Source organism: Mastacembelus armatus, chromosome 10, assembly GCF_900324485.2.
Source record: "Mastacembelus armatus chromosome 10, fMasArm1.2, whole genome shotgun sequence".
Taxonomy (NCBI): domain Eukaryota; kingdom Metazoa; phylum Chordata; class Actinopteri; order Synbranchiformes; family Mastacembelidae; genus Mastacembelus; species Mastacembelus armatus.
The window spans coordinates 15425804-15449617 of record NC_046642.1 but is presented as its reverse complement, the minus strand read 5'-3'; the positions used below and the strand labels follow the sequence as shown (position 1 = coordinate 15449617).

General features: G+C 40.2%; 2 protein-coding genes across 8 annotated transcripts in view; one reads left to right on the top strand and one right to left on the bottom strand.

The window, feature by feature from the left end:
* nlgn3a (neuroligin 3a) overlaps nt 1-8123 on the top strand; it is an 88900-nt gene extending 80777 nt beyond the window's left edge. For 5 of the 7 annotated variants that reach the window (XM_026330315.1, XM_026330314.1, XM_026330312.1 and 2 more), the window contains one exon: nt 7241-8099. In XM_026330315.1, coding sequence (XP_026186100.1) covers nt 7241-8099 — 859 coding nt within the window. Of the gene's footprint in view, nt 1-7240 lie in introns of all 7 variants that reach the window. The other 2 variants (XM_026330316.1, XM_026330311.1) reach the window with 1 other exon arrangement.
* Nucleotides 8124-19575: 11452 nt separating this feature from the next.
* Nucleotides 19576-23540, bottom strand: LOC113144221 (regulator of cell cycle RGCC). The gene is made up of 5 exons (XM_026330095.1): nt 23384-23540; nt 22238-22402; nt 21483-21563; nt 20774-20836; nt 19576-20209 (listed from the first exon to the last, which is right to left on the bottom strand). Exons 1-5 carry the CDS (start codon nt 23403-23405, stop codon nt 20202-20204), a joined length of 339 nt encoding a protein of 112 aa, XP_026185880.1. The 5' UTR covers nt 23406-23540; the 3' UTR covers nt 19576-20201.
* Between the last annotated feature and the right edge of the window lie 274 nt (nt 23541-23814).

Sequence of the window (23814 nt, the reverse complement as noted above, 5' to 3'; positions counted from 1 at the left end):
AACCCCATGAAGGGTAAAAGTGCACAGCCTGATCATTTTGCCGCTCGGTGCTGCAATTTCCCCCTACACCACGCCAAGACAAAGTCTATAATCAGAATTAGATTGAGTGTTTATTAAACATTTACACAGAATTCAGGGAAAAGATATTGGGAACCTTCTGTTGGAGTGAAAATTCCAATTAGCTGCTTACTTTGTATTACCTGGTAAGTAGATAAACAACTGCAGGGGATGAATTTGTTACACAACAGTAACGGTAACAATAAGAAAAAAATAAATAAATACCGGCTTCAACTTTGCATATTTTAGCAGCTCAGAAGAATTAGCCTCAGTGGCACTGAATTAATGCATGTTCCTTGTTTTATATTGAGAAGCTATACTGAGCTCAGGATTCAGAGACCTTGAGTGTAGTGAAAATAGATTCTTGTCTTCTGCCTTAGGGCACCTAAACGTGTCTTTTCAGATTTGGTGATGGCTAGGTCTATGATCATTCAAGCGCTTCAAATTACATCAGGATGAAAAGGGGAAGGAGGTATGTGGGAAATGAAAAAAAGAAAGAAAATGATATTCATTCTTCCCCCTTATCTACCTTTTACATCAGTGCTTGCAGAAGGGGCTTGGAATAGGTAATGAGCTCAGACCATGTTCTGTCACATGTTTTGATACATTAAAGCTGAGAGTCATGTCTGTTATCCAGAAGGCACAGCGTCTTATAGAAGAGCTGTTTAACACTTACACGAGGCTTTTTTTTTTTTCTTATATCACTCTGGGAGAGGCACATTAGCATCACTGCACACCATGTCCAGTTTTGTGTAATGTGACATGTCTTGTGGACAAGCGCCGGACTTGCGTTGCGGCAGAGTTAGGGGCCACCCACAAATACAAACACACACAGGTGCAAAAAGACACACACTCCCTTGTGGAAGCACTTAAGCACGACTGGCAGGCCAAGGTTAGTAAGGGTCAGCGGGTCATTATGCGAAGAGGGGGGGTAATGAGGAGGAGATGAAGGTGATGGTTTATGGTACCACAGCCATATGAACACGTCACAGGAAGTCTGAAAGGCCATTAAAACGCTCGCGTTTATGGATGTAATAATCCCTCTCCACTGCCTGGGACTCAAGCCACAACTCCAATGACCATCTGCATTAAGCAGGAGGTTTGTCAGGAGGCAGGCTATCAGCTAATGCAGGGGAGCTCTGAGAGCCCAACAGGACCACAAACATCATATCACGCCAGGGCAGTTCAGATAAGTCACAACAAGGCTTTTGCTATAGTGCTGCAAACATACAGCTCGGGAAGCTGCTCAGTGTTTTATCACTGGACTGGTATAATATTTGAATGTAAAATGATACTATGACCAGGAGGTCCAAGTGCAGCATGTCAGCTCTAATCTGACACTATGCAATGTCTTTTTTTGCAGAAGAAAAAATATGTATATCATTATCTCCACAGTCACCCCTTCATTTCAGATTTCTGACAGGTTAAGCTCATGTTCAATAAAAGTCTTCTAAAAGTATTTGGTCGATCAAGATCAGCAGAAAGTTATAACTTATCCTCACGTTTCAAAATAAAATATCTCTGTTCACACACTCATCACTGTACAAAGTCAGACAGCCTGTAAAATAAAGCAGAACAGCATTATCTACAAAGTGTGGACATATTATATTGTGTGCAAAAATGAATCCGTGTCCTAAATCCATACTATGTACTATTTCGATACAATATATGCGACACATTAATCATCACAGTAAACTGTTTTTGCAGGTTTCACTGCCAATTAAACTGCACAAAACATTTTTCTTGAGATTTAATACTTCATTTTTTGTTATCCCATAGCTTTATGGAGCTGTTTCACCACCATCCATAATTTATTTATATATTTTCCAGCAGAGTAGTTCTTCCATTTTCTTCGTGCGTTGCATTGTGCAATAGTGTGCATCAACAGTACAGAAAAAAAGTTACTGTATGTGCTGTAGCATGCATTCTGTCTGCTTTAAATATACTATGCAGTTGCTTTTATTGTGTGAACACTGTTCGAATGCTTATGTACTATGCATGGCAGGACAGTGCAACATTAACAAAAAATTTTAACATATACAGTCCAGGCTACAGGTATTTTGACAGTTACACAAATATTTTCTTCAGCACATTGAATTTGAGCTAAAATAATGGAAGGAACATTAAATGTTAAGTTGGTTATTTTCTTTGTTTTTGGTGTTTTTCATAAATCATATAAAGAGACTAAAAGCAACAATAAATTTCATACACTCTCCAAAATGTCTGTGAATCTAGCACTTGGTTTAGGTTATTGGTCTGTGCTTTATGCCTCCCTTGTTATCTGAAAACTATTCCCTGAGCTGGGTTTTATGTTTCGTCCATGTTGTCATGTGTAGCACGAGAAGTGCACGTGCAGTTGAATTCTTTCTTACTTCAGTGACTGTAAAGGTGATGGCTGTTCTCAGCCTTTAGAGCTTTTTTTGATGGACATGGACTCAGAAATTAAAGTGAGTAGACAACACTAATTGCTGCTTTTAGTCTCTGTGTATGATTTGCAGAAAATATCAAAACAATATCAAAATCATCAGCCTTTAAAGTCTCTTCTTTGAGTAGGTTTACATCTACATAGAAAGAACTGTATAGGATATTTAGTCATTTTAACACATAGGGTCTGATTTGCAGCAGTCCAAAGTAATTTGACACTTGGCTACTAAGAGTTTCTTAGGCAATTATATGTGCTTTTATGTTGCTTCATGCACAAAAGAGCTCATGCATGATTGAGAAATCACATGTAGACTGAGGTGACGTTGCACGGTATCCGACAAAGGCAAACGTGCCACAATGGCCAAAACACATGAAAGAGAAAAACGCTGCAATGGAAGTGCGCCAGGCCTGTAGGGGGACCCCGAACTGAGGGATGCTATGAAGAAAGTTTGGATAACTTTTACAGAGGCATCATAAAAATGTAGGTTTTCCATTTATTTCTTTTTAAATGCTTGGCCATCACATTTTAAAATATTATAAAATTACAGTATTGTAAAAGATGACGGCCAAGTGTTTAAAAAGTAATAAATGGAAAACGTACCTTCAGATGTCCCCTCCTGCGAAAACAACTCCCCCATACCCCTCTCCCATACTCTCCCCCATGTCTCCCAATGTTGTATGACACTGTTGATCAAGTAAACAAATGTAGTAGAACATTTTTAGCACATATTAGCGTATATGAGAACAATCATCAGAGGATGTAACATGCAACTGACAGATATAAAAGTGAGGCTCAAATAAAAGAAAAATCTATTCGAGAGATATCAAACATAGTTAGCTTGACAAAATCAACAGTTGGGTACATCCTAAATTGTGCAGGAAACAACTTGGGGGACTGAAAGTCTGTAAGTGGAAAGCAATTTTTATGGTGAAGATGCTACACAAGGAAACTGGTAATGCTCTAGAACAAAGTTTTATGGACTGATGAAACAAAATCAACAAGCATCACCTGGGAAGATACAAAGAGTCTGCTTGCGTCTGTGGGTTGAAGACCTCAAAGTTATTGACTGCAAAGGGTTTTCTATGAAAAGTTAAATATGATCTTATTGTTTAACTTCATATCTATTTGTCCAATTCCTTTTGAACCCATTACCCAAGGGTTCATTTCTTCTTTTGTTTGATCATATATGATCAAAAATACTTGAATATCCAATAGATAACATGTGCTCAGTGCATAAAGTATCAGTTATTGAAACACAGCAGTGAGAAAGACCTTATTCCCTGTACCATGTCAGCAAAATAAACCACCTACAATGAATTAGAAGAAACAAAAACTGTGCAAAATGAACAATTGGATAAATTGCACTGAAATTAATAAAACCCAAAATATAATGAAAAATCCTGCCCCTGAACAAAATGAGTAAAACAAAACACCCACAGTGAAGCAAAGAACAACTTTAATTCTGTATAAAATGAATAGCTATAACTATCCATTTATCTTATGCTGGGATAAATGAAACCACAATAAAGAAAGAGCTCCAGTGCTGTTTAAAAGGAATAATGTAATCTATCTGTGTTGCAATGAAAAAACAGAAACCTTTACCACAGGCCTACGGTAGTTCAAAAAAGAGAAAATATGAGAAATATGACAAATGTTCCCACAGCATACAAAAAAAAAAAAAACAACAACAACAACAACAAAAACACTGCACAGTGAAATGCCAAGAAACTATTAACAAACCAAAATCTTAGAAGTGCTGGTGCAAAACCCCTTGATTATTTAAAATGAGTCTTGCTTTCTGGGTGTTCAAGGATTTTAAAATAACTTTATTGACGATAAATATGTGTTTAAAAGGGCAATATCTCCCGCACTGTACCTTTTATATTGGTGTAAACCTACTCAAATTAAACAGATTTGGTACTTTAATGTAGTCTTCATTATTTTATTTCACTTTGAATGTGCTGAAGCACAGAGGCTGAAAAGAAAAAAACGTGTAATTGTCCAAATACTTATGGTGTGGTCTATAGTATGTTATTGTTTTTCATGTTATTTTGTTCTTTTATGCATACAAGAGGGGGACGCAATAACAACTATGTCAAACAAAAGTGCAGATCACCACTTTCGCTGTGCAGTATATATTATTAGACTAATATTGGATTATACTGGATTATATAGGTGAACCATCTGTAATTTCAGACAGAGTGCCACCTGCAGAAAACCTCAGCCATGATTACAGCATTTTACCATGTTCAGAAGGCAGCACAGCACTCAGGAAATGTTGTATGGTAACTTACTACATTGCATCACTCAGTGCGCAGTACGCCCCAGTACAAATAGATCAGGACAACCTAGTGGCCCTTACCACACTGAAAAGCATAAAGCAAGCTCAGATCACTCTCTCTGACTCTACAGCTTAGGGCAGGACTTCAAAGCCAGCATGCAACCCAAAGTTGAGCAGCAGCGGTAGAAATTGTTCAAAGGAATGTAGCCTGTTTACTATTGACTTTGCAACAATTACCCAAGCATATGTGTGTGTAATTAGATAAGGCAGTCAGTTGTTCTCTAATGCGGCAAATCAAATTAACTAAAGATGCCACATTGATTTCTTTGTGTTCCCTAAATTATTCATCTTCACTTGCACTGAACCAGACAGCCAGCCACCAAAAAGCTTTTCTAACTCCTCTGCACCACCGCTCCCTTGCTCCCTGCACACACTGATTGTTTTGTGAGATTTATCCAAGTACCTTTTCAATATCCAATTTTTACCATCACAATTCAGCAAATTGACCCTCCTGAAAGGAAAGCATTTTTAGTTGTATGTAAATGCCAGGACCTCCCATTAACAAAAATTGGTCAGACTGGTATGACTGTGTCATGTGAATGTGTGTGTGGGACAGGAGGATTTTCTTGCACATCTGTGGATCAGGATGCACAGGACTTCTGCAAGAATTCATGAAGCACTCAAGCTGCAGACAAGCTTCTCAGGGTGCTTCATTGACGTCTTGTTCTCTGGCATGTTGCACATGGAGAGATCAATATGACCTTACCTCCACCACCCACTCCTGTGAAACTTAATTACTGATATTCAGCTACAAAGTCATCATAGTCTGGCTGTCAATATTCATTGGGGATCATTACGGGCCTAATAAAAGAGGTTATTTACGGGCTGCTCTGCTAACACAGGCCTAGGTCAGGAGATTCAACTGCAGCCATCTCAATTTACTTTCTCTCTCTCGCTCTCTCTCTCTCTCTCTCTCTCTCTCTCTCTCTCTCTCTCTCTCTCTCTCTCTCTCTCTCACCTCTCCCAGAAGCACTGACCTGAAAAAGAAAAATTGACAGCACAGAAATGAACAGGAGAGAGGATGGAGGGTGAATTCTTCTGGCACAGCTTTTAATTCTCTTGGCTGTTTTTTGGAGCTTTTTCAACCCGTGCCAGAAAAGCACTGTAGCTGCCATATCCCTAAATCCCCAACTAAATTTGAACTTTGCCACTGACATCACAATCAGACCCACAAAGGGATAATTCATGACATTTAGAGAAATGTCACACAACGCAGCTTTAACTTGTCTTAGCAAAAATATCAATTGTGTTTTTAAGGCTACAGCATTATTCTTCAGGTTCTTCCACTTAAGTCATTGCATTAATACCAAAAGCATGGGCCACACAGCTCCCTCTCTTAACATTGTAAGGCAACAAGGAGTTGTGTTATTATGGGAGATTGCTATATGTTAATTCATTCAATAAATCAATAGCCTCACTGTAATTGAAATGGTTGGCTGTCTGGTGTTGAGGCAACATGTTGAAAACTGAAAAGTGGAACAGTGAACTCTCTAGATCAAATCAGGTACTGCATTTGGAAACAACTCTCTCTCTCTCTCTCTCTCTCTCTCTCTCTCTCTCTCTCTCTCTCTCTCTGTTTCTATCTCTGTGTCTCTCTCTTACTTTCTCTCACTCAGTCTCACACACTTTCACACATGCCTTTTGTCTCTCGCATTCAATCTCATACACACAAACATCCTTATATCCAAACACACACACAGCTCCGCAGTTGCCTCTTAGTGTCTTGATTAATATGGTCCACTTTACATCAGTACACTCGATGCCAATGCACACTGTGCTGCCCTCCCTGAGCAATTAGTGGAGGGGCTCCACCAGCATTGGATTATCAACAACAAGATGCCTCCCGATGCAAGCCCTAAAGCCTGCTGACTTATTCATGTGTGTTTACTTTTAAAGCCTCTGCCCTGGTTTTTGCGGGTGGGCTGCATCAGAACTGAAATAAGAACAACATCTGGGGAGAGGGGAGAGAGATGATGAGACAGACAGGCACATTATACCCACAGGGAAGTGGGAGGAGGGAGGGACTGGGTCCTAACACATTGAGATAGTGTGGTGGAAATAAAAATGGAAGTGTGTGTAGTTGGAAAAATATGTAAATTGGAGAACACATTGTTAGCTGATTAAGGCAGTAAGTGTGATACATACCACACACACCTGAATCAATGATTAACTGTAGTCTAAGGGTTGGTGTTGGTGGGTTTGTGTTTTGTTGTTGTGGGTTTGCCAAGCAAGATCAATAAATTCTCCAGCAGTGGCTGTGCCCATTTCACACCAAAATATAAGCTCAGACTGTGAAGTTTTTATTTTTGTGTTTCTATGTGTTTCCTATCCCCACATGAAAATGAGAGCATGAATAATTAAATGTACTGTCAGGCTCTAATTTAACATCATCACGTCTGACTCTTCTCTGTCCTTAGGGATCCCAACAAACCTGTTCCCCAAGACACCAAGTTCATCCACACCAAGGCAAACCGCTTCGAAGAGGTGGCCTGGTCCAAGTACAACCCCCAGGACCAGCTCTACCTGCATATCGGCCTGAAGCCACGTGTGCGTGACCACTACCGCGCCACAAAAGTGGCCTTCTGGAAACACCTAGTGCCCCACCTTTACAACCTCCATGACATGTTCCACTACACCTCCACCACCACCAAAGTGCCCCCGCCAGAGACCACGCAGAACACCCTGTCCACCAAGAGGCCCAATGGGAAAACCTCCTGGCCATTCAACACCAAGCGTCCCCCTATGTCGCCGGCCTACAACAGCGAGGACAAAGACTCTTGGAGCGACGATGAGGAGACGGGGCCGCTGGTGGTAGAGAATCCACGTGATTACTCCACAGAACTCAGTGTCACCATTGCCGTGGGAGCCTCACTGCTATTTCTCAATGTGCTGGCCTTTGCAGCACTTTACTACCGCAAGGATAAGCGACGGCAGGACTCCGGCCATGGGCAACCCAGTCCACAGCGCCAGACCACCTCCAATGACATTGGCCACCACGCACCTGAGGAAGAGATCATGTCGATGCAGATGAACCAGACGCATCATGAGTGCGAGGCAGGTAACAGCAGCGAGGGAGCGCTGCGCTTGGCCTCGCTCCCCGACTACACACTCACTCTGCGGCGCTCTCCAGATGACATACCCCTTATGACCCCCAACACTATCACCATGATCCCTAATTCCCTGGTGGGTATGCCCAACCTGCACCCCTACAACACCTTCACAACTGGGTTCAACTCCACTGGTCTGCCGCACTCCCACTCCACCACCCGCGTATAGCTTTAAGGAGGCCAGGAACAGCCAGCGCAGGTGGGGGAGGAGGAGGCGGCAGTCGTAATGGAGGACGAGGATGAACGAAACGAGCAGAGGAGAGGATTGTGTTTTATAAATATCACAGGAAGGGGGAGGGCTGCGAGGGGTAGGGGAGGGGAAGGGCAAGAGTCAGATTAAAACATGAAGAGATTTAACTAGACTTTTACTATGAGGAGAGTCGCTGAGAGCTCTCTCTGGATGTCAAGTTGTGCAGAGCTGCCAAAATCAAACTGCTTCCCTTCTCCCGATCGGGGGGGGGGGTCTTTCTGCAGTGTTTTTTTCTAAAGTAATCATTTTAAAAGCCTTTTTAAGCAGACTGGGGAGATATCAACACTTTTTTTTCTTGAATTCATAACAAAAACAAAGAGAAGTGCTTTTTATTTCCCATCCCTTCCTCCTGCGGGAGACACATCTAGAACAATGGCCTCTACGTCAATTTTCGCGAAATGTTTTTAATTGCTTCTTGGTTTTGTTTTATGTTTCAATGCCTTACAAAGCTTGTTCGTTTTGGTCATTATTTCTATTCCCTGAGACTATACCAAGTGGAGTGTGTTACAAGCAGATGAGACTCAAAGATGAGAGACTGAATCCAGGATGGGAATCTAGAGGATATGCAGATGTAGAGATTTTAAACCCATTTTTGGCCACTCATTTTTTTTTTTGGTTGTTTTTGATGCATAGCAACACAACAGCTACACAAATGGTGTTATTGTTTTTTTTTGTTTTTTTTTTTAGCTTATATAGACATGATTTGTCTGGGACAGCTCTTGCTGGGAGATGAGAAGGCAGAGATAAATACTATGTTACTGTGATTGTTTTGTTAAGAAAAAAGTGCATCTTTTACAGCCAATTTATCTGTTAAGCTATCTGATATTATCTTCACAAAGTGTGCACGTACACATGCTGCTTAGAGCACCTGTGTGTTTGTGTGCATGTGAAAATGACTCCAGTTCCTTGTGTGCAAGTATGTTCAAGAGGCCAAGAGGCTGAGATAAAGGAAGAGACACATTGTCAGAACTTGCAAATGCAAGAGTGGTGAGTAAGTGAGTCTGTGTGTAAGACAGTGAACGTGTGAGAATATGTATGTGTGTGTGTGTGTGTGTGTGTGTGTGTGTGTGTGTGCGTGCGTGCGTGCGTGCGTGCGTGTGTGCGTGCGTGTGTGTGTGTCCGTGCACCTGTTTTTTTGTTTGTAGGATGTATAATGTGGTTTTGGGGGGTGGGTGGGGTTGGGGGCTGAGTATTTTCTCATGTTGTTGATTTTGGTTCACCACCAGTAGTGTTTCTGCTGCGTCCCTGGGTGTCTGTCTTTGCGAAATAGCACTTTTGTTATTTTTAAAATTATATATGTCTAATTTTACTTAAAGATTACAAAATAAATCTATTATTTTACGTGTAAGAGAAAAAAAATAGCTAAAGATTCAACTGAACTAACTGACATGATTCCATCGACTTTGTAAGAGTTTCTCTTCAACAGCAGACAGTGGCCTGTTTGCACTGAATAAACCTACATCAGTGCACACTTGTATTTCTTTGAATATATATATAAATATGGGCATACATACATATATGTATAGGGCTTCTATAGAGATATCGCTCCCATTTGCAAAACAATTGAAACATTGTTCAGACTGAAAAGCACCAACACAAATAATTTCCATGTATTGTTGTTGTCATTTGAAACACCCCAAGCCAAGACAGCTCTAGGTGTCTTTGTAAGAGCTCTATATGTATATTTATGTATAAAATATTTAATATTTATTTATGTATACCAGATGCATACATGCTGATTGTGCCATGTGCCAAATTAAAACTGTAAAAAAAGAAAAATATAAAGTTTCACTAAACTTTTTTTCCTCTCTTGATCAAAGTTATTTTTCTCACTTTTATGATGTTTTATTATTTCCATTTTGAATGAGTTAAAAAAGAAATATTCTTACAGCAAGTGCAAGTCTCCCCCCAGGACTTCCTCTCTACCTCCCTTTTTCCTCTCTCTCTCCTCCTCCTTCTCCTCCCTCTCTCTTTTTCTCTTGCTGAAACCTTTGAGAAAAACAGGCTAACAGCTTGGGGCCTATCTGCGAGTATAACTCCAGATTTTACTGTAATTCATGCAAAGTAGCGTTGCAGCAATGGGAGATTGTGAAAAGATTGCCTTGATGTACTCACATTGCATCCTATTATATATTATTCTCGGGGAGAGAACTAGAGATATTGATTCTGTGAGGAAAACTGGCAATTTTCATTAATTACCTTGGCATAGCAGTGATTGTCTCCTGCGTTACAGCGAAGTGCAGTAATGTGACAGGACCAGTAATCCTAGATCAGTGTTGCAATTCTTTATGACACTTTATGCACACGGATCTCAGCATTTTTAAGTAGTATTCCATTACAGCTTCCCCTGGTATTTAATGATTGGAGATGCAGCAGAGCAAGAAGCACAGTCTGGCCAGCTCATCACTGATCCTGCCAGTGGCAGAAAGAGAGAAGGGGTTATTTGAGGGAAATTGCTTGGAGACTGATCTATATGAGTCATCTTATTTGTGTTCATCCTGCCTTATATGGGACTCACCTCCTAATCAGCCACCGTGTTCAACTGAGCTGCAGCCACTACAGGAATAAGCAGTTGGCTTCTACTTGGAGAACATACAAAGTATGATAATGTCTCCGTGCTTGTGCTTATGTAAGTGGTAGACTATGCAAAAAGTCAAAATTGTTTCAGTGGCAATAACATCAGAAGAACCTTGTTTTCTGGCATAAAATGATGGCATTTTAATGAGTAAAGATATTTTTTCAAATACTCCTGACTGCAAAATGGATGTAAACCTTTCACATTAGAGCGTTTCCTTAAAGGGTTGATTCACCCAACTTATTTAAAAACATATTTTTTACTTTACCTATTGTGGCTTCTGACCATGCAGAAATTTTTCATTTTACTTTGCAATGTTTGGAACACTGAGATTTCTGCTACCACCCCAACACAAGAGAAGTGAAAGGAATTTCATTTGAGCTGCACTGAAATGTGGCATTTAAAGGAAAATGTGACATCTATTTCCAAAAAAAAAAAATGTCCTTGTTTCTCCTAATAATTAACAGAGCACATATCTCAGCTTAACTGTTTTGCAGGAACTATTCTTTAGTAGAAAGTAGTTGTAACGGCATCTGTTCACAGTTAGGTCTGTTTATTCAGAGTAATAGTAATATATTTTTTAAGAAAAGCTCAGGTTGCTGATAACTTCTTGAAAGCTGCAGTAATCAGTGTTTTTACAAACAATGCAACAATTAAGGACATACACACGAGAGGCACAACCTCATATTCTGATCCGCCTGAGCTTTATTTAACATCTTTCAGCGCTTTGTTTTGGTTTCAAGACTTGCAACTTTGATGTTCTGGTTTACTATTATAGGTCTCATGCAGCTTCTAAGCAAAAATGCTCTAAAACCCCATTGTATATTACCTGCCCAACACCAAACAGCCATAGACAGACACAGCAAAAGACTAGCTGGTGAACACACCGGTGCATTTAACAGCTAATGAGTCAGATACATCCCTAAGTAGTTGGTGGGGAGCTATAACCTTAAAGGAGAACCCTAGACTGAAACACAATTCCATGTGACATCTAATGTCGCTCTGTGTCTAGTGGATGTATAAATAAGCAACTGTTTGCTAGCTAGTTTGCTATATTAACTTAAAGGTGATGGTGAAGACTTAAGGTGATGATATGTCAGTGTTGTGTGACTCAGAATCAATAAATCAATGTAGGTTTAAAAATAATTTCCAATGTATTTACGAAGACCTAAGAGAGGCATGGCATCTAGCTGGTGCCCCTAAAAGTTATAATTTATTTTTAATTTGGGTGAACTGACTCTTTAAAACAGGACATCAAAAAAATCAAAGTCAACTGCCCCCTTGTCTGATCCATCCGCAGTGCTATGAGGTCAGTTTCCACTGACTCCAAGGCACATACACAAAGTGGCACAGTACTAAAATTGGTGGTGGAGTTTAGAGTGAACTATCAAAGGGAAGAAATGTCATGGGAGGGCAACTTGTTTTTTTTGCTATGTAATTTTCCCATATGCTGGTAAAGCAGAGCAGATGTCACTGAGTATTGGCAGGAGCAGACCTGGTGGCCTTAGGGACAGGGTTTGGGATACATGGCTGTGTGAAGAGCCACATAATTAAGTGTCAGACCAAAGGGAAAGGCCATGGAAACTGCAGTGGTGCAGTACACTGGGAGAAAACGGGTCAAACTCCTTCTGCAATCAGACACCTAAAGGCTCAATAAAATGAATCCAAACTTCAGTAGAAAAGATTCACCAACAAGTTAAAAAAATGGGACAGTGATGAGCAAGACACTTTTGCGCAGTCAAGTTTTGTTTGCAGTTTGGCGAGTGTGGTTCGAAAGTGACATCATTCAAGGATTGGCTAGAATACACCAGTGGGGTTTGTGACTGCCTCAACAGCACTGAAGACAAACCCAGCCGAGGAAATGGATGTGCCAAATTACACAGTGCCACCCGCTGGGAGAGAGCTGCAGGTGTGTGTGTGCAGTATGTGTGTGCAGATATTGACAATTTTATTTCTACCGCAGAGAACATGTTGTAACCTATATTTCCTCTCACCCTCTTTCTCGCCCTCATTTCTCTCTTCCCATGTCTCGTTTGTCTTTGCTCCTCTGTCTTCTTCTTGTTTTTTTTTTTATCCTCGCTCATACTAAATGTAATCTGAGTAGCGCTACCTCTGTCTCACACAGACATGACTTGCATTTTCTCTTTCTTCTCTCCTCTTTATGTGTCATTGTCTGCAATACTCATTTAAGGTCTAATTTTCTGGTGTTACTGTGTTTCTCTGCTGATGATGGAGCTAATGAACATTACTAATTGGGAAGTAGAGTGGAACCAGTTGCTGAATCTAAACTCTTGTACTTTAAATTTAAACAGCCTGTTTTTCTCCAAAGGGAAATCATACTGCATTTTGTCAAAACATCAATAATCTATTATTTCCATGTGAAAAAGACACTCGACAATTTTGTTTTGCATCCACAGAGCATTAGACAAGTCGTTGGCATATTTTTCATGTTTTCCTAACATGCACAGGAGCTTTTTTGGTACCATCAAATCCAGAGACTGTAACAGTTTTTTTTTTCTTTCTAGGAACTAGAACTGAAATCGCCCAAATACATCATGATGAATCTCTGTTATCTCAGTGTCATTGTACAGATTCCTAAAGGTGCCCTGTCACTTCTATGTTTATGTCCATAGAATGTATTTATAATCACACAAACTGAAGTAGTCAAAATAAAATATCTATTCTTTCTGTATCTTATTGTGGTTCTCATGAATACAGAACATGGCATCCATTTTCAGTAAGTGTGAGACCAAGACATTTGGTGCTGATAATTGAATTTTGGATATTTTTCATACTACAAAATGATTATACAGAGAGCATCACAATGAATGGGAGCATCTCTCCAATAACTGTATTTGAGAGCTCTATTTCTCCGAAAAAACATACACCTTTGCATTAGAGGATAAGGCTGACATGTTTTATCTTTTGTATTTATTATCAACAAATCCCACAAACAGATCAAACCAAACAATGAATCTATCCTGCTAACAAGTATGTCCTGTGACGCCACAGCCAGATGTAGCATACGCATCCGTGCTATTGCATTCATCCAAAAACTATTAAAAACACAAACAAAAGTGCCAGACTGGTGCACTGGGTGACATGTTCTTTAATTGAAATAAATACTGACAGTGTAGGTTTTTCCTCACAGCTCATCAAACTTGCAAAGCAAGGAGCCACGGTCCCCAGCTTATTCAGTAATGCCTGTCCAACCTGGAGTTACTGTCCACAGAAACACAGTTGTGTCAGAATAAACTAGAATGACACCCAATAGTATGGCTTTATGTGGTTTTAATGGTTATTGGATGATTGGCTGGAGTTCCGAAGCACAGAGGCATAAGCTACAAGCTGTGGCTACACAGACAGTACTTGTTAGCAAGATAAATTCAGTGCTGTTTTTGGTCTTTTAATGGGCTTTGTTGGACAAAAATTAAAAAAAAGATAAAATGACACCAGCACGCAGCTTCGGGTGCAACCTACTGTGGTAGCATTGCAAGAATGAAACGAGCTCAAGTGCAATGTACTATTCAACAGTAAATGGGGCTGGTTTGGTTTTTATGGAGGTACAGTAAAGAACAGTAGCAGCCTATAGTTCATCTAGTACAAGCAGTCCCACCTGCCCCCAGCCTAAAGCTGCCTGTCGACTACATAATGATCTGCCCTCTGTAAGATGGATGGCCCAGAGATACCACTGAGGTTGCTGAGGCTAGAGCCTGTACAACTCACAGGGTGTGTGAGGGAAGTAACAACAGCAGGCAACAAGCACATCGTAAGCCTCAGCAAAGCATCTATCGTGTCTCCTGTCCAGAAAACCCTGTTACCACAAGGTGCTGTTCAACGGCAAATTTTTTCCTACTTGTTGGTCCAGTTGTGAAGGCTGGATGGGAGAAAAGTTTCATGGAAAATTCATAACTTCAAGGATGTTTCATTTCTGCTCTAACTGCTGTCATCATTCACGGCATTATCTTGCAGATTCAGAGCTATTTTGCAAAGTCTTTTCCCAACAGCTGCGGCCAGGCCTGGTGCTATCTCTACATTGCATCAGCTGGAGTTCACCATCAGATGGCAGTCCACTAATGCCTTTTTCAGATGTGGGTTACTGATGGCAGAGGAAGGTTGCGTCAGTGGACTTCTGGTGTCTGAACTTGTCGGCCTGTGCTGTTCTGCTACATATTCTAGAGGACTCCCAGAGGACCTGAAGATTCTGATCACTTAGATCACATTACGTCGACATTCAGTGGCACCAATTCTTTAGTCCTAATCCACAGTACCAGGCTTCCACATCAAATACACTGTGAGTTTCACTTCAATATCTGAACTTACTTTCAAGCAATTTTTTCTGTAAAACTGGAAACATCCTTTGAAGTTAAGACTATTTTGCCCCAAGAGGCACAAATGTCCTTTGCAGTGAATTCTTCAACTTTGCTAAAAATTGCATAGATGTTTGGGATTTTTTTTTATCCCAAAAAGATCTCAATATTGCTAATACATAAACAAAATGTAATAAACATATGACCTCATAATACCTTTACAAAATTCTTTTAGAAGATACAGCAAGATGGTTCTGGGATTGAATTCTGTTTGACACCAGGACCTTTCTGTGTGGAGTTTGAATGTTCTCCCCATATTGGTTCGGGTTTTCTATTCTTCCTCACACAGTCCAGAAGTATGCAGGTTAGGGTTCTGCCGATTAGTGACTCTAAATTGTTCATGGGTGTGAATGTGAATGTGACTGTTTGTCTCTAAGCGTCAGCCCTGCGATATACTGGTGATCTGTCCACCTCTCACCAAATGTCACCTTGGATTGGCTCCATTCCCCCAATCCCCCTCTCCAGACCCTGGATGTACCAGGATAAGTGGTAGTTGATGGATAGATGGATGGATGGATCATATAAAGACGTCAGAACATCTGAGAAGAACTCAGCAGCAAAGCACTACAGGCAACTCTAAAGCTGACTTGGATCTTAAAAATTGTCCACATTTGATCTACTGAAACTACTAACACAATGGAAATATTTTCACAGCTGCTAAGAGGCACTGTTGCCTGCTTGGGAAACTGACAGCTTACTGGCTTGCTACATTGCAATAAAGAGCACAGTTTTTCCTGCCCACTAGGTAGCCCATGGCATTTGCTAAAACTCTGTTTGCTGTCACTTCCATTCATGTATCCACATCTCCTCACAGACTGTTTCTATTCCCTTTTCTCTCCATCGTTCAATTTATAACTAGCATTTAATTTGTATGCTATGTCAAATATGGGTTCCCAATAATAATTAAATGGAATAATACAATACTTCAACACTTTGAAATGTTTTGTATTGTTTGCTCAAGTTTCAGAAAATAATTCAAGTAAATTGCCTGTCTGAGATGAAAGAGGAAGGATGAAGTGGAGTCAAGAAATCCCCAGTCAGCAGTGAGGTAATGGCTCATTTGAAGCCCGGAGAAGACTGGATGAGTCACATTCTTTGGGAATGAACTCCTCTGAAAGGAATTACACCAGTTTCCTGTCCATAGTCTACCAGACCTCCTATTGGTGGAGACTTAGATTTACGTGACAGAAACCACAAAAATCCAAAGAAGCCATAAATTGTTTCCACCAATGTAATGAGTTTTAAATGAGGGGGTAGTTTTTTTTCTCATGAGTGAGCTTAGTATTGTATTATAGATCAATTTCATCTTTAAAACCCAAACTCTGATATTGTGAAAGGTTTCTTTACATCAGCAATTTCTGTGAATACAGCAGAAAAGCAGGCGAAGATGCTCAAATATAAGTTAACCTACACACAAAATGCAGATTTTGCATCATAAAGATATACAAATATCAGTAAAATGTAGCGTGTTAAAAACAAGACTAAGGGCACAGCCATGGTAGAGGCTCTGTGAGGCTGCGCTGAGGGGCTTTGACAGGTTTGACATTAACAATGCTGGTGATGTTTAGCCTTTGTAACAGTGGGGGAACATATACCTGAACATGTACCAAACTTTATGTCAATCATTACAGAAAAAATCGTTGTTGTCAACATTTTACTCAAAACTACAAACTAGAAGGGCTAGAAGAAAACTCAGGGCTCACCAATGTCATTAGTATTTATATTTTTTGGCACAATAAATATCTGTGATTGTCCTGTTGAGGTATTGTAGTCTGAATGAAGTTAAATGGACTGACCAGCACTGGCATCCCTAGAGACATGCTACCAGCTACCAGCTTCTACAGATTAAGTCAGCATATACTGTTATGTCACAATATCGAAATAATTGAACATTTGTTTTACAGTATTTGAAGTGATGTCATATGAGAAATATTGTGTCATATGAGGGATACTGTTTCAAAGCACACCACCAAGTCCTCCTCATTCTGCCTTTTGTGAGTCGTGCAAGAATAACAAAGCAGTGATCTGAGTCCTTGATCTGGGCTCCTGGACTGGCCTCGGTTATGTAAGAATCTGACAATTTAGTGTGCGTGCGTGTGTGTGTGCGTGTTGGTAGTTGAGCCAGCTAATTCCTTAGGAGACCGTTGTTAGCCGGGACCATTTGTGGAGCTCTCTGGGGAGAGGAGTTGCTCCAGTCTCTCATCAAGCAGATGACAGAAGACTGCGTGCTCTGCATGCTGCACTCATCTTGGCCATGATAGCCTCAGTGCACAGGCCATATCGCTGCTTCATTTACTCATTGTCTGATAATAACAAGTGTCTCCTTTCTGCTATACTCAATTACATCTTCATTAGTTTGCTAACTTGCTTAAAACAAACCAGCATTGTGTGTAGAGATTTTAAGTCTTTGTGACATTTATTACCAAGATGCCTGAGTCTATAGGTGATGGCCATGAGGGCTACAACATGATATTTATTATGTCTTCATCGCCTCTTCAAGACCACTGACTGTCTCATTGTGACATCAATTCATTTTAATTTATCAGCTAATGAACTCAGCTCATTCATCATTTACTCTGTCTGTTATCTAAACAAGGCGACTGCTCGACATAGTGGCCTCTTACTTTGGTTTGCTGCCAATCAAACACTGGTCTCATAGTAATTAGCCGATAAACAATGGGGAGGTGTTCCCATAAGACAAACTGATCTATTACATCAGATCCCACTGAAGAGCAATCTAATAAAAATCACACAGCATAATTAGCTGCCAGTGACATTTCTTGTATAATAAAATGACAAGGTAGATTAAAGCAGATAAATGTGGAAGCAATGTCAAGTAAGAGACCAGATAGAGAGCTGCAGATGTCAAACATAAAACTATTATAGGAAAAACAAAGTGAGAATTCTAATCAAAAGCCTTTTCAGTTTCATCTGCACTACACCGTCACATTTCCTGCATTTCTGCAGTTCCTCGCCTTCAGTCTATGAAAACAGGATGTGCCCTTCGTTTCAGGGAAGTTCCATCATGTAGAAGCCAACTTTGTTTGTTACTATCCTGAACAACTGTGGCCTCAATCAGTCATTCTCGCCTTTTTCTAAGTGGAACAGACAACAAAGGGGGAGCAGGTTACTCTGCATCAACCATGTGTATTTCTCTATTGTTTGAACACTTTCATTTTCTCTTTTTTGTGTCTTTCTGCTCTGATTATTCCTCTTTGCTTTACAGTAGCTAATGTCAAATTTTCAGCATATTTCCTGTCACCATTATACTCTTCTCTCCCTTTCTCCCCAGACCAGCAGAAGAATTCATTCCAGTCAGCAGGGTTAAATAGTTGGCTAACGCTCAGAGCAGAGCTGAACTTTCTTAACAAAGTGTGTTTTAATGAGACATAAACAGACAACGAGTAGTATCTTAAATGTCCAGCTTCCCTTTCTTTAGCCACTGCCAATGACATGATGTCAAAAAGCAGGTCCACCCAACTAGTCGATCCATAATTTATCACCAGGGCCAGTGGTATGGATGACGGGTCGTGTCAACCGGTTCTCTGGGGATTTTTAAGGAGAACACAATAACAATTCAATAAACTGCCAAGCCTTGACATTTCAGTTTCCAAAAAAAGAAAAACCTTTCCCTCAGTTTAATCACCCTGAAGCCAGAGCCTCACAAGTGGTTACAATAAGCTCTGAATATGTCAAAGACTGTTGACTGTCGGGTGTAGTTCCTTTCTCAATCTCCTCTTTTTTGAGCAGAGTAAAAATAATTTTGCATACTTCAGCTGGATTATACTGCTGATGTCAGTCAGTGATGTCAGTCAGTGCAATATCACAAGTCACAAGTGAAAAATCCCACTTTACAACCACAACATTCACCTTGCCCTTGTCTGCTTCTCTAAGCCATGCAGGGAGGAGAATCATCTGTAACTGCATGACCCAAGGTAGACCCATACTACAGTTTGATGACAGCTCTATATAAACACCATGATGGAAAAGTCACAGCACTGTTCTTTTAAAGAGGACTAAAACAAAGCAGAACAATTTCCTTCCATTGGTTCAAAGCTTGTATTTAAAGGAACAAGTTATACAGACAAAGCCCCAGCAGGAGAATTACAGCACAAAGTCTAAATGAGCTCGGTTTCTCCCAACACAACTGACGCATTTCCTTCATAAGCCACCTTCACATGGTGCCTGTGCTAAATTTGCTGGCTTCCTGATTTGCTTACAGAAGTGAAACCCAAAATCAGAACCAGTAGAGACATACAGGAAGCAGAGACACAAACAAAGAAGGTCTCCTGAGACATGTGGTGTGTCACTAGCAACAGTCAATTAGGTGATGGTGAAGGTGCAGTCACACTGAATATAATTTGTTGTCAGTACTCTCAATTTTTTTTTGTTTTTTTAGAAAAGTGACTATTGTGTGTGTTTGGTAAAAAATATAGAAATACAGAAGAAATGTAGTACAAAGAGAATCCAAATTCGGCTTTATTCATATGTGCATTCATCTATACAAGTTATATAAAAATGAATATTAACAAGTACTGTACACTGGAACCAGTATATAAATGACATTACACCGCAGATTTGAACCCCCTGAATATGAAATTAGTTTAAAATTAAAGTGCCATCTGTGATGTTGAACTAGACAAAAGATCAACCTCCTTAAAGAAAATAGTATTAATGATTTAGTGCCCTTTACTGGCATTGTACTTATGGGAATTTCAAATGTAGCATAAACAGGCTTTCTATACTCTAGGCAGTGTTTTCTCAAACACCCGACAGATGGAAGCTTTGACTGCTTTCGGGAATACGTCGCACATCTTGGATCTGACACTGCAGGGCCGTCATCTTGCCGCCTGGACAGGCCGTTGCCATGGGGTCTAATGGTGTTCCTGCATTTTGGACTTAAGTGGCCTTTTTTAATTTCTGATGGTAACCTTTTCCCCTGGAGCAGCCAGGGAAGCATTTTCTCCCTTGGATCTGCTCTGGTGTAGATCTGCAAGTCAGCTCAGCAGTAGCCAGCTATGTCGCCCCGGGCCTGCTTCTCTCCCCCTTTTTATGTGGCTTATTTTCTTTCTCTGTTCACATCTCTGCAAGAAAGGGAGAGAGAAAAAATACAAAAGCTCAGGAGCAGGAATAAGAGAAAAAGCACACAGGCATATTAACACACACAAACGTGCAGCAATTTTAAAAGTGAGCTTTATAAATATACGGTAGGAGTTTGTAATATTTTATGTTGAGACCACTGATAGCAGAGGATGCATGTTTTGTTCTTCGCGGTTTGTGTTTGTGTGTGGGAACATGGGTTCAACGGCCTCTAAAACACTACTGCTTTAATACTGAGAGCAGGCTCATGATGCTCATGTAGTCAAGTATGCTATTATCACTAAAGGGCATGTAGATAGTCCAGCAGAGTCCGCAGACATGGCATTTACACTGGAGAGGTGCTCAGAGATAAATGGCAGTGAGGGGGGTGGTAGAAAAGTGACTCCTACTTCACACTCTGTTTTTTTAACATGTAACAAAACATGGAACCTGTCAGTATCGCTGCCACCCTGACACTCTGCCAGCTTGTCTGCTTAAGTGCAAAATAAATAAATAAATAAAAAACTAAAACGAGTGATAGACAGTGTGTAGTTCTCTTAAACACGCACCAGCAAGTTCCCGGTCCAACATGTCGATAAAATTTTCAAGTTCCCTTGTGTCTCCCAGCTTGGCTGCAGAAAGAGGACAGACAGAAAAGGGATGAATATATAGAGAAAAAAAACAGCAATGGAACTTTTTTTTTTTTTTTTTTCATGGAGAAATGCAGCTCAGTGGTATTTCCCTTGGACCAAAAGCTGAAAACTAATCTTAGTCTCAGAATTACATATGAACCAAACTGCTTTAGGATTTGCAAAAGTATTTTCAGCTTCTTTTCTACATCATCTGCTTCTGAGATAAAGCTGAACTTAAGAGCTATAAAACCTTGACGGTTTGATGGCTCCCGCCAGTGTGGTGTTGTAAATATCTTAAGGTATTCCTAATAAACACAGAGTGAATAGCACCTCCTGGTAACCTTGTTGTTCTCCTCCATTGAGATTTAACAGTAGTCTGTGCATCTGCATGCAAGTAAATTCAACAGTTCTCATTCATTTGCACACACCTGAGCCACTCTTACCATTACCACCCACTACTCCCCCTCTCCATGCAGGAGATTCTGAAAGCCTGGGGCTGAGATGTCATAGTGGCAGGGCCATTGCTGTGTAAAAACAAACCAGCTCAGAGCCTAATGTAGATGGGTTTTTGTGTGTCTGCGATAGTGATCAGAGGAAAAAATGATAGTGATCGCTGTAAGAATGACTGCTATCCAGATGGAGGTACCTTTTGATGCATGCATTATGCCTGCTGTGTGAAGCTCCTCCTCGCTGGTGTTCAAACTGTTTCCCAAAGAAGCTTCGCTGCCTGCGGGGTGGATAGGGAGGTGAGGAAGGAGTGAGTGGAGATAACAAACAAAAAACAACAGAAAAAGCCAGCCCACGCAAATGATCGACAAGCAAACAATGACAACAACTTTGCACGTAATAATAAGAACATGCAGCAAAGCGAAGGTAAACGCCTATTCACTGTTAGCGACTCCCAAGTGTCAGCTATTGAAAGCTGCTTGCCTGTTGAAACGTTAGGGCGCCAAAATGCTTTCAATAATGATGACACATGGGAGCAAAAAAAACAAAACAAAAAAAAAAAAAAAACACTTTTTTTTTTTCTTTTATCTTGTAACCATTGACAAACACACAGCAGCACAAAATAAGAAGCAGGCAATTAGAAAAGATGGGTTATCCACAAATGCAGTTCATTCCAGTACACAGCTATTGTCTTGAGCAAAATAGCCATTTTAATAGAAGTGTACAGGGATGTGTCCTCTTGTACCACTAATTTCATGCAAATTGAAAGTGTCAAGCTGCAGTTGTTTGGGCTGATAAAGGGGCTCAACCAGCACCCATGGGGCCTTCATACAGCCTTACTCACCAGCAAGTAATGCACTAAATAATGTCATTCCTTCACTATGCTTTGTACATTAAGCAAACATTATCTTAATCACACTAACATTGCTCCAGGGTGATGGTTTTGTTACTCACTATAATCGGAGTCATCAACTCCGCTGTCATCCCCCTGCCCCGTGCGACTTTTGGCTTCCTGCAGTACGTGCTGGTAAGCATGAGGTTTGCTTTGAGTGGGGGCCTTCAGCTCCTCCACCACATCCTGGAATTCCTGCAGCAACTCACCCAGCTCGAGCTCCAAGTCTGTGGAAAATGTGAGAGTCGTTGGAAAATGAATCACATTACATCACTGAAAGAAAATGCAAAGATCATATATTATGTGTTTTCAGAAAGCACAACTGTAGCAAAACACTGATATAAAATAAAAATATATATTGATTTCAGATAACATGTTAAAGCCCCAGTTAAGTTCAGGATATTTAAATCTCATCTCTTAATGGTCTATGACATTTTCTGTGAACTTATTACGAATACACTGTGGGTGAGAATGAAATTAAATAGAAGCTAACAGCCAAAACCTGCAGCTGAAGTTTATGTCAGTGGGCTGTGTCAGATAACTGTATGAGTGAAAATAAACCCAACAGCCCATAAGGTATATAAAACAGCAAACAGCCTGTAAAATACCTGCTTGGCAAACTGTGATACAAAAATGGTACGTTCTAAATCTCATTCCTAGCTTTGGACTGCTATAAAACAACACTTTGGGCCATTTCTTGAATAAACGCAGAGTCATAAAATAACAAATGCAGTAGCGGATCAACACACCTCAGTTTGCACAACATTTTATCTCAAGTCATTTTATTAGTCTAACTGGAACATGACACCACTTTAACAGTATGAGACACAGGAGGCCATATGAGTAGCAAAATGAGAAAAGAAAAGTATGTCCATTCACAATTAGCAAAGACCTGAAAGAATACAGCCTTAAAGAATTAATGATGGTTTTTTAAATGGGAGAAAGTTCTATCAATATAAATAAACATATATATTTACCATGCGACTTATGTAAAAATCCCAACAAATAGTAAACAGGAGTTAAAAGATGTGAAATTAAAGCAGATCAAGCTGCGTGACAGATAAAACAACTTTATCTCTCAGCCTGGGTATATAATATAATGAAATATCGATAATGGATTAGGTCCGGAACTTTAAAAGGGCAAACATATTACAGCCCCTTTTTATCGTCATTTAAAACTAATACTTCAAGTAAGTTGTTGGACTCACCGTTGGTAATGTCTGAGGACATGCTGGAGCAGTGAAATAAAACAGCACCAGGTACTGTAGCCGCGTGTCTGGTTCAGTGTGGTTTCAAGCTGACGAGCAGGGCGACAGTTTCATTATAAAGCCCTAGCGGGTCGCAGCAGCCAATCAGCTTTGCAGAAAAGCCTCAGAGGTCTACTGTAAGTGGAAACAAGAGGGCGGAAAGTTAAGAGGAAAACCACACGCAAAATGACACAGAAACACGGTTATGTCTGTTACGTCCGGTTGAGTATTACAGTTTGTTTGTTTGTTTGTTTCCACGCTTTCAAATTAAAAAAAAAATTTTAAAAAGTTTGTGTAGACTTAAAAAAAAATCATTTACTTTTTAGTATTCATGGGAGATTCAACATGTTTTTGGTACATCAGCAGGCTATAATATGATTTTACAGAGGCCT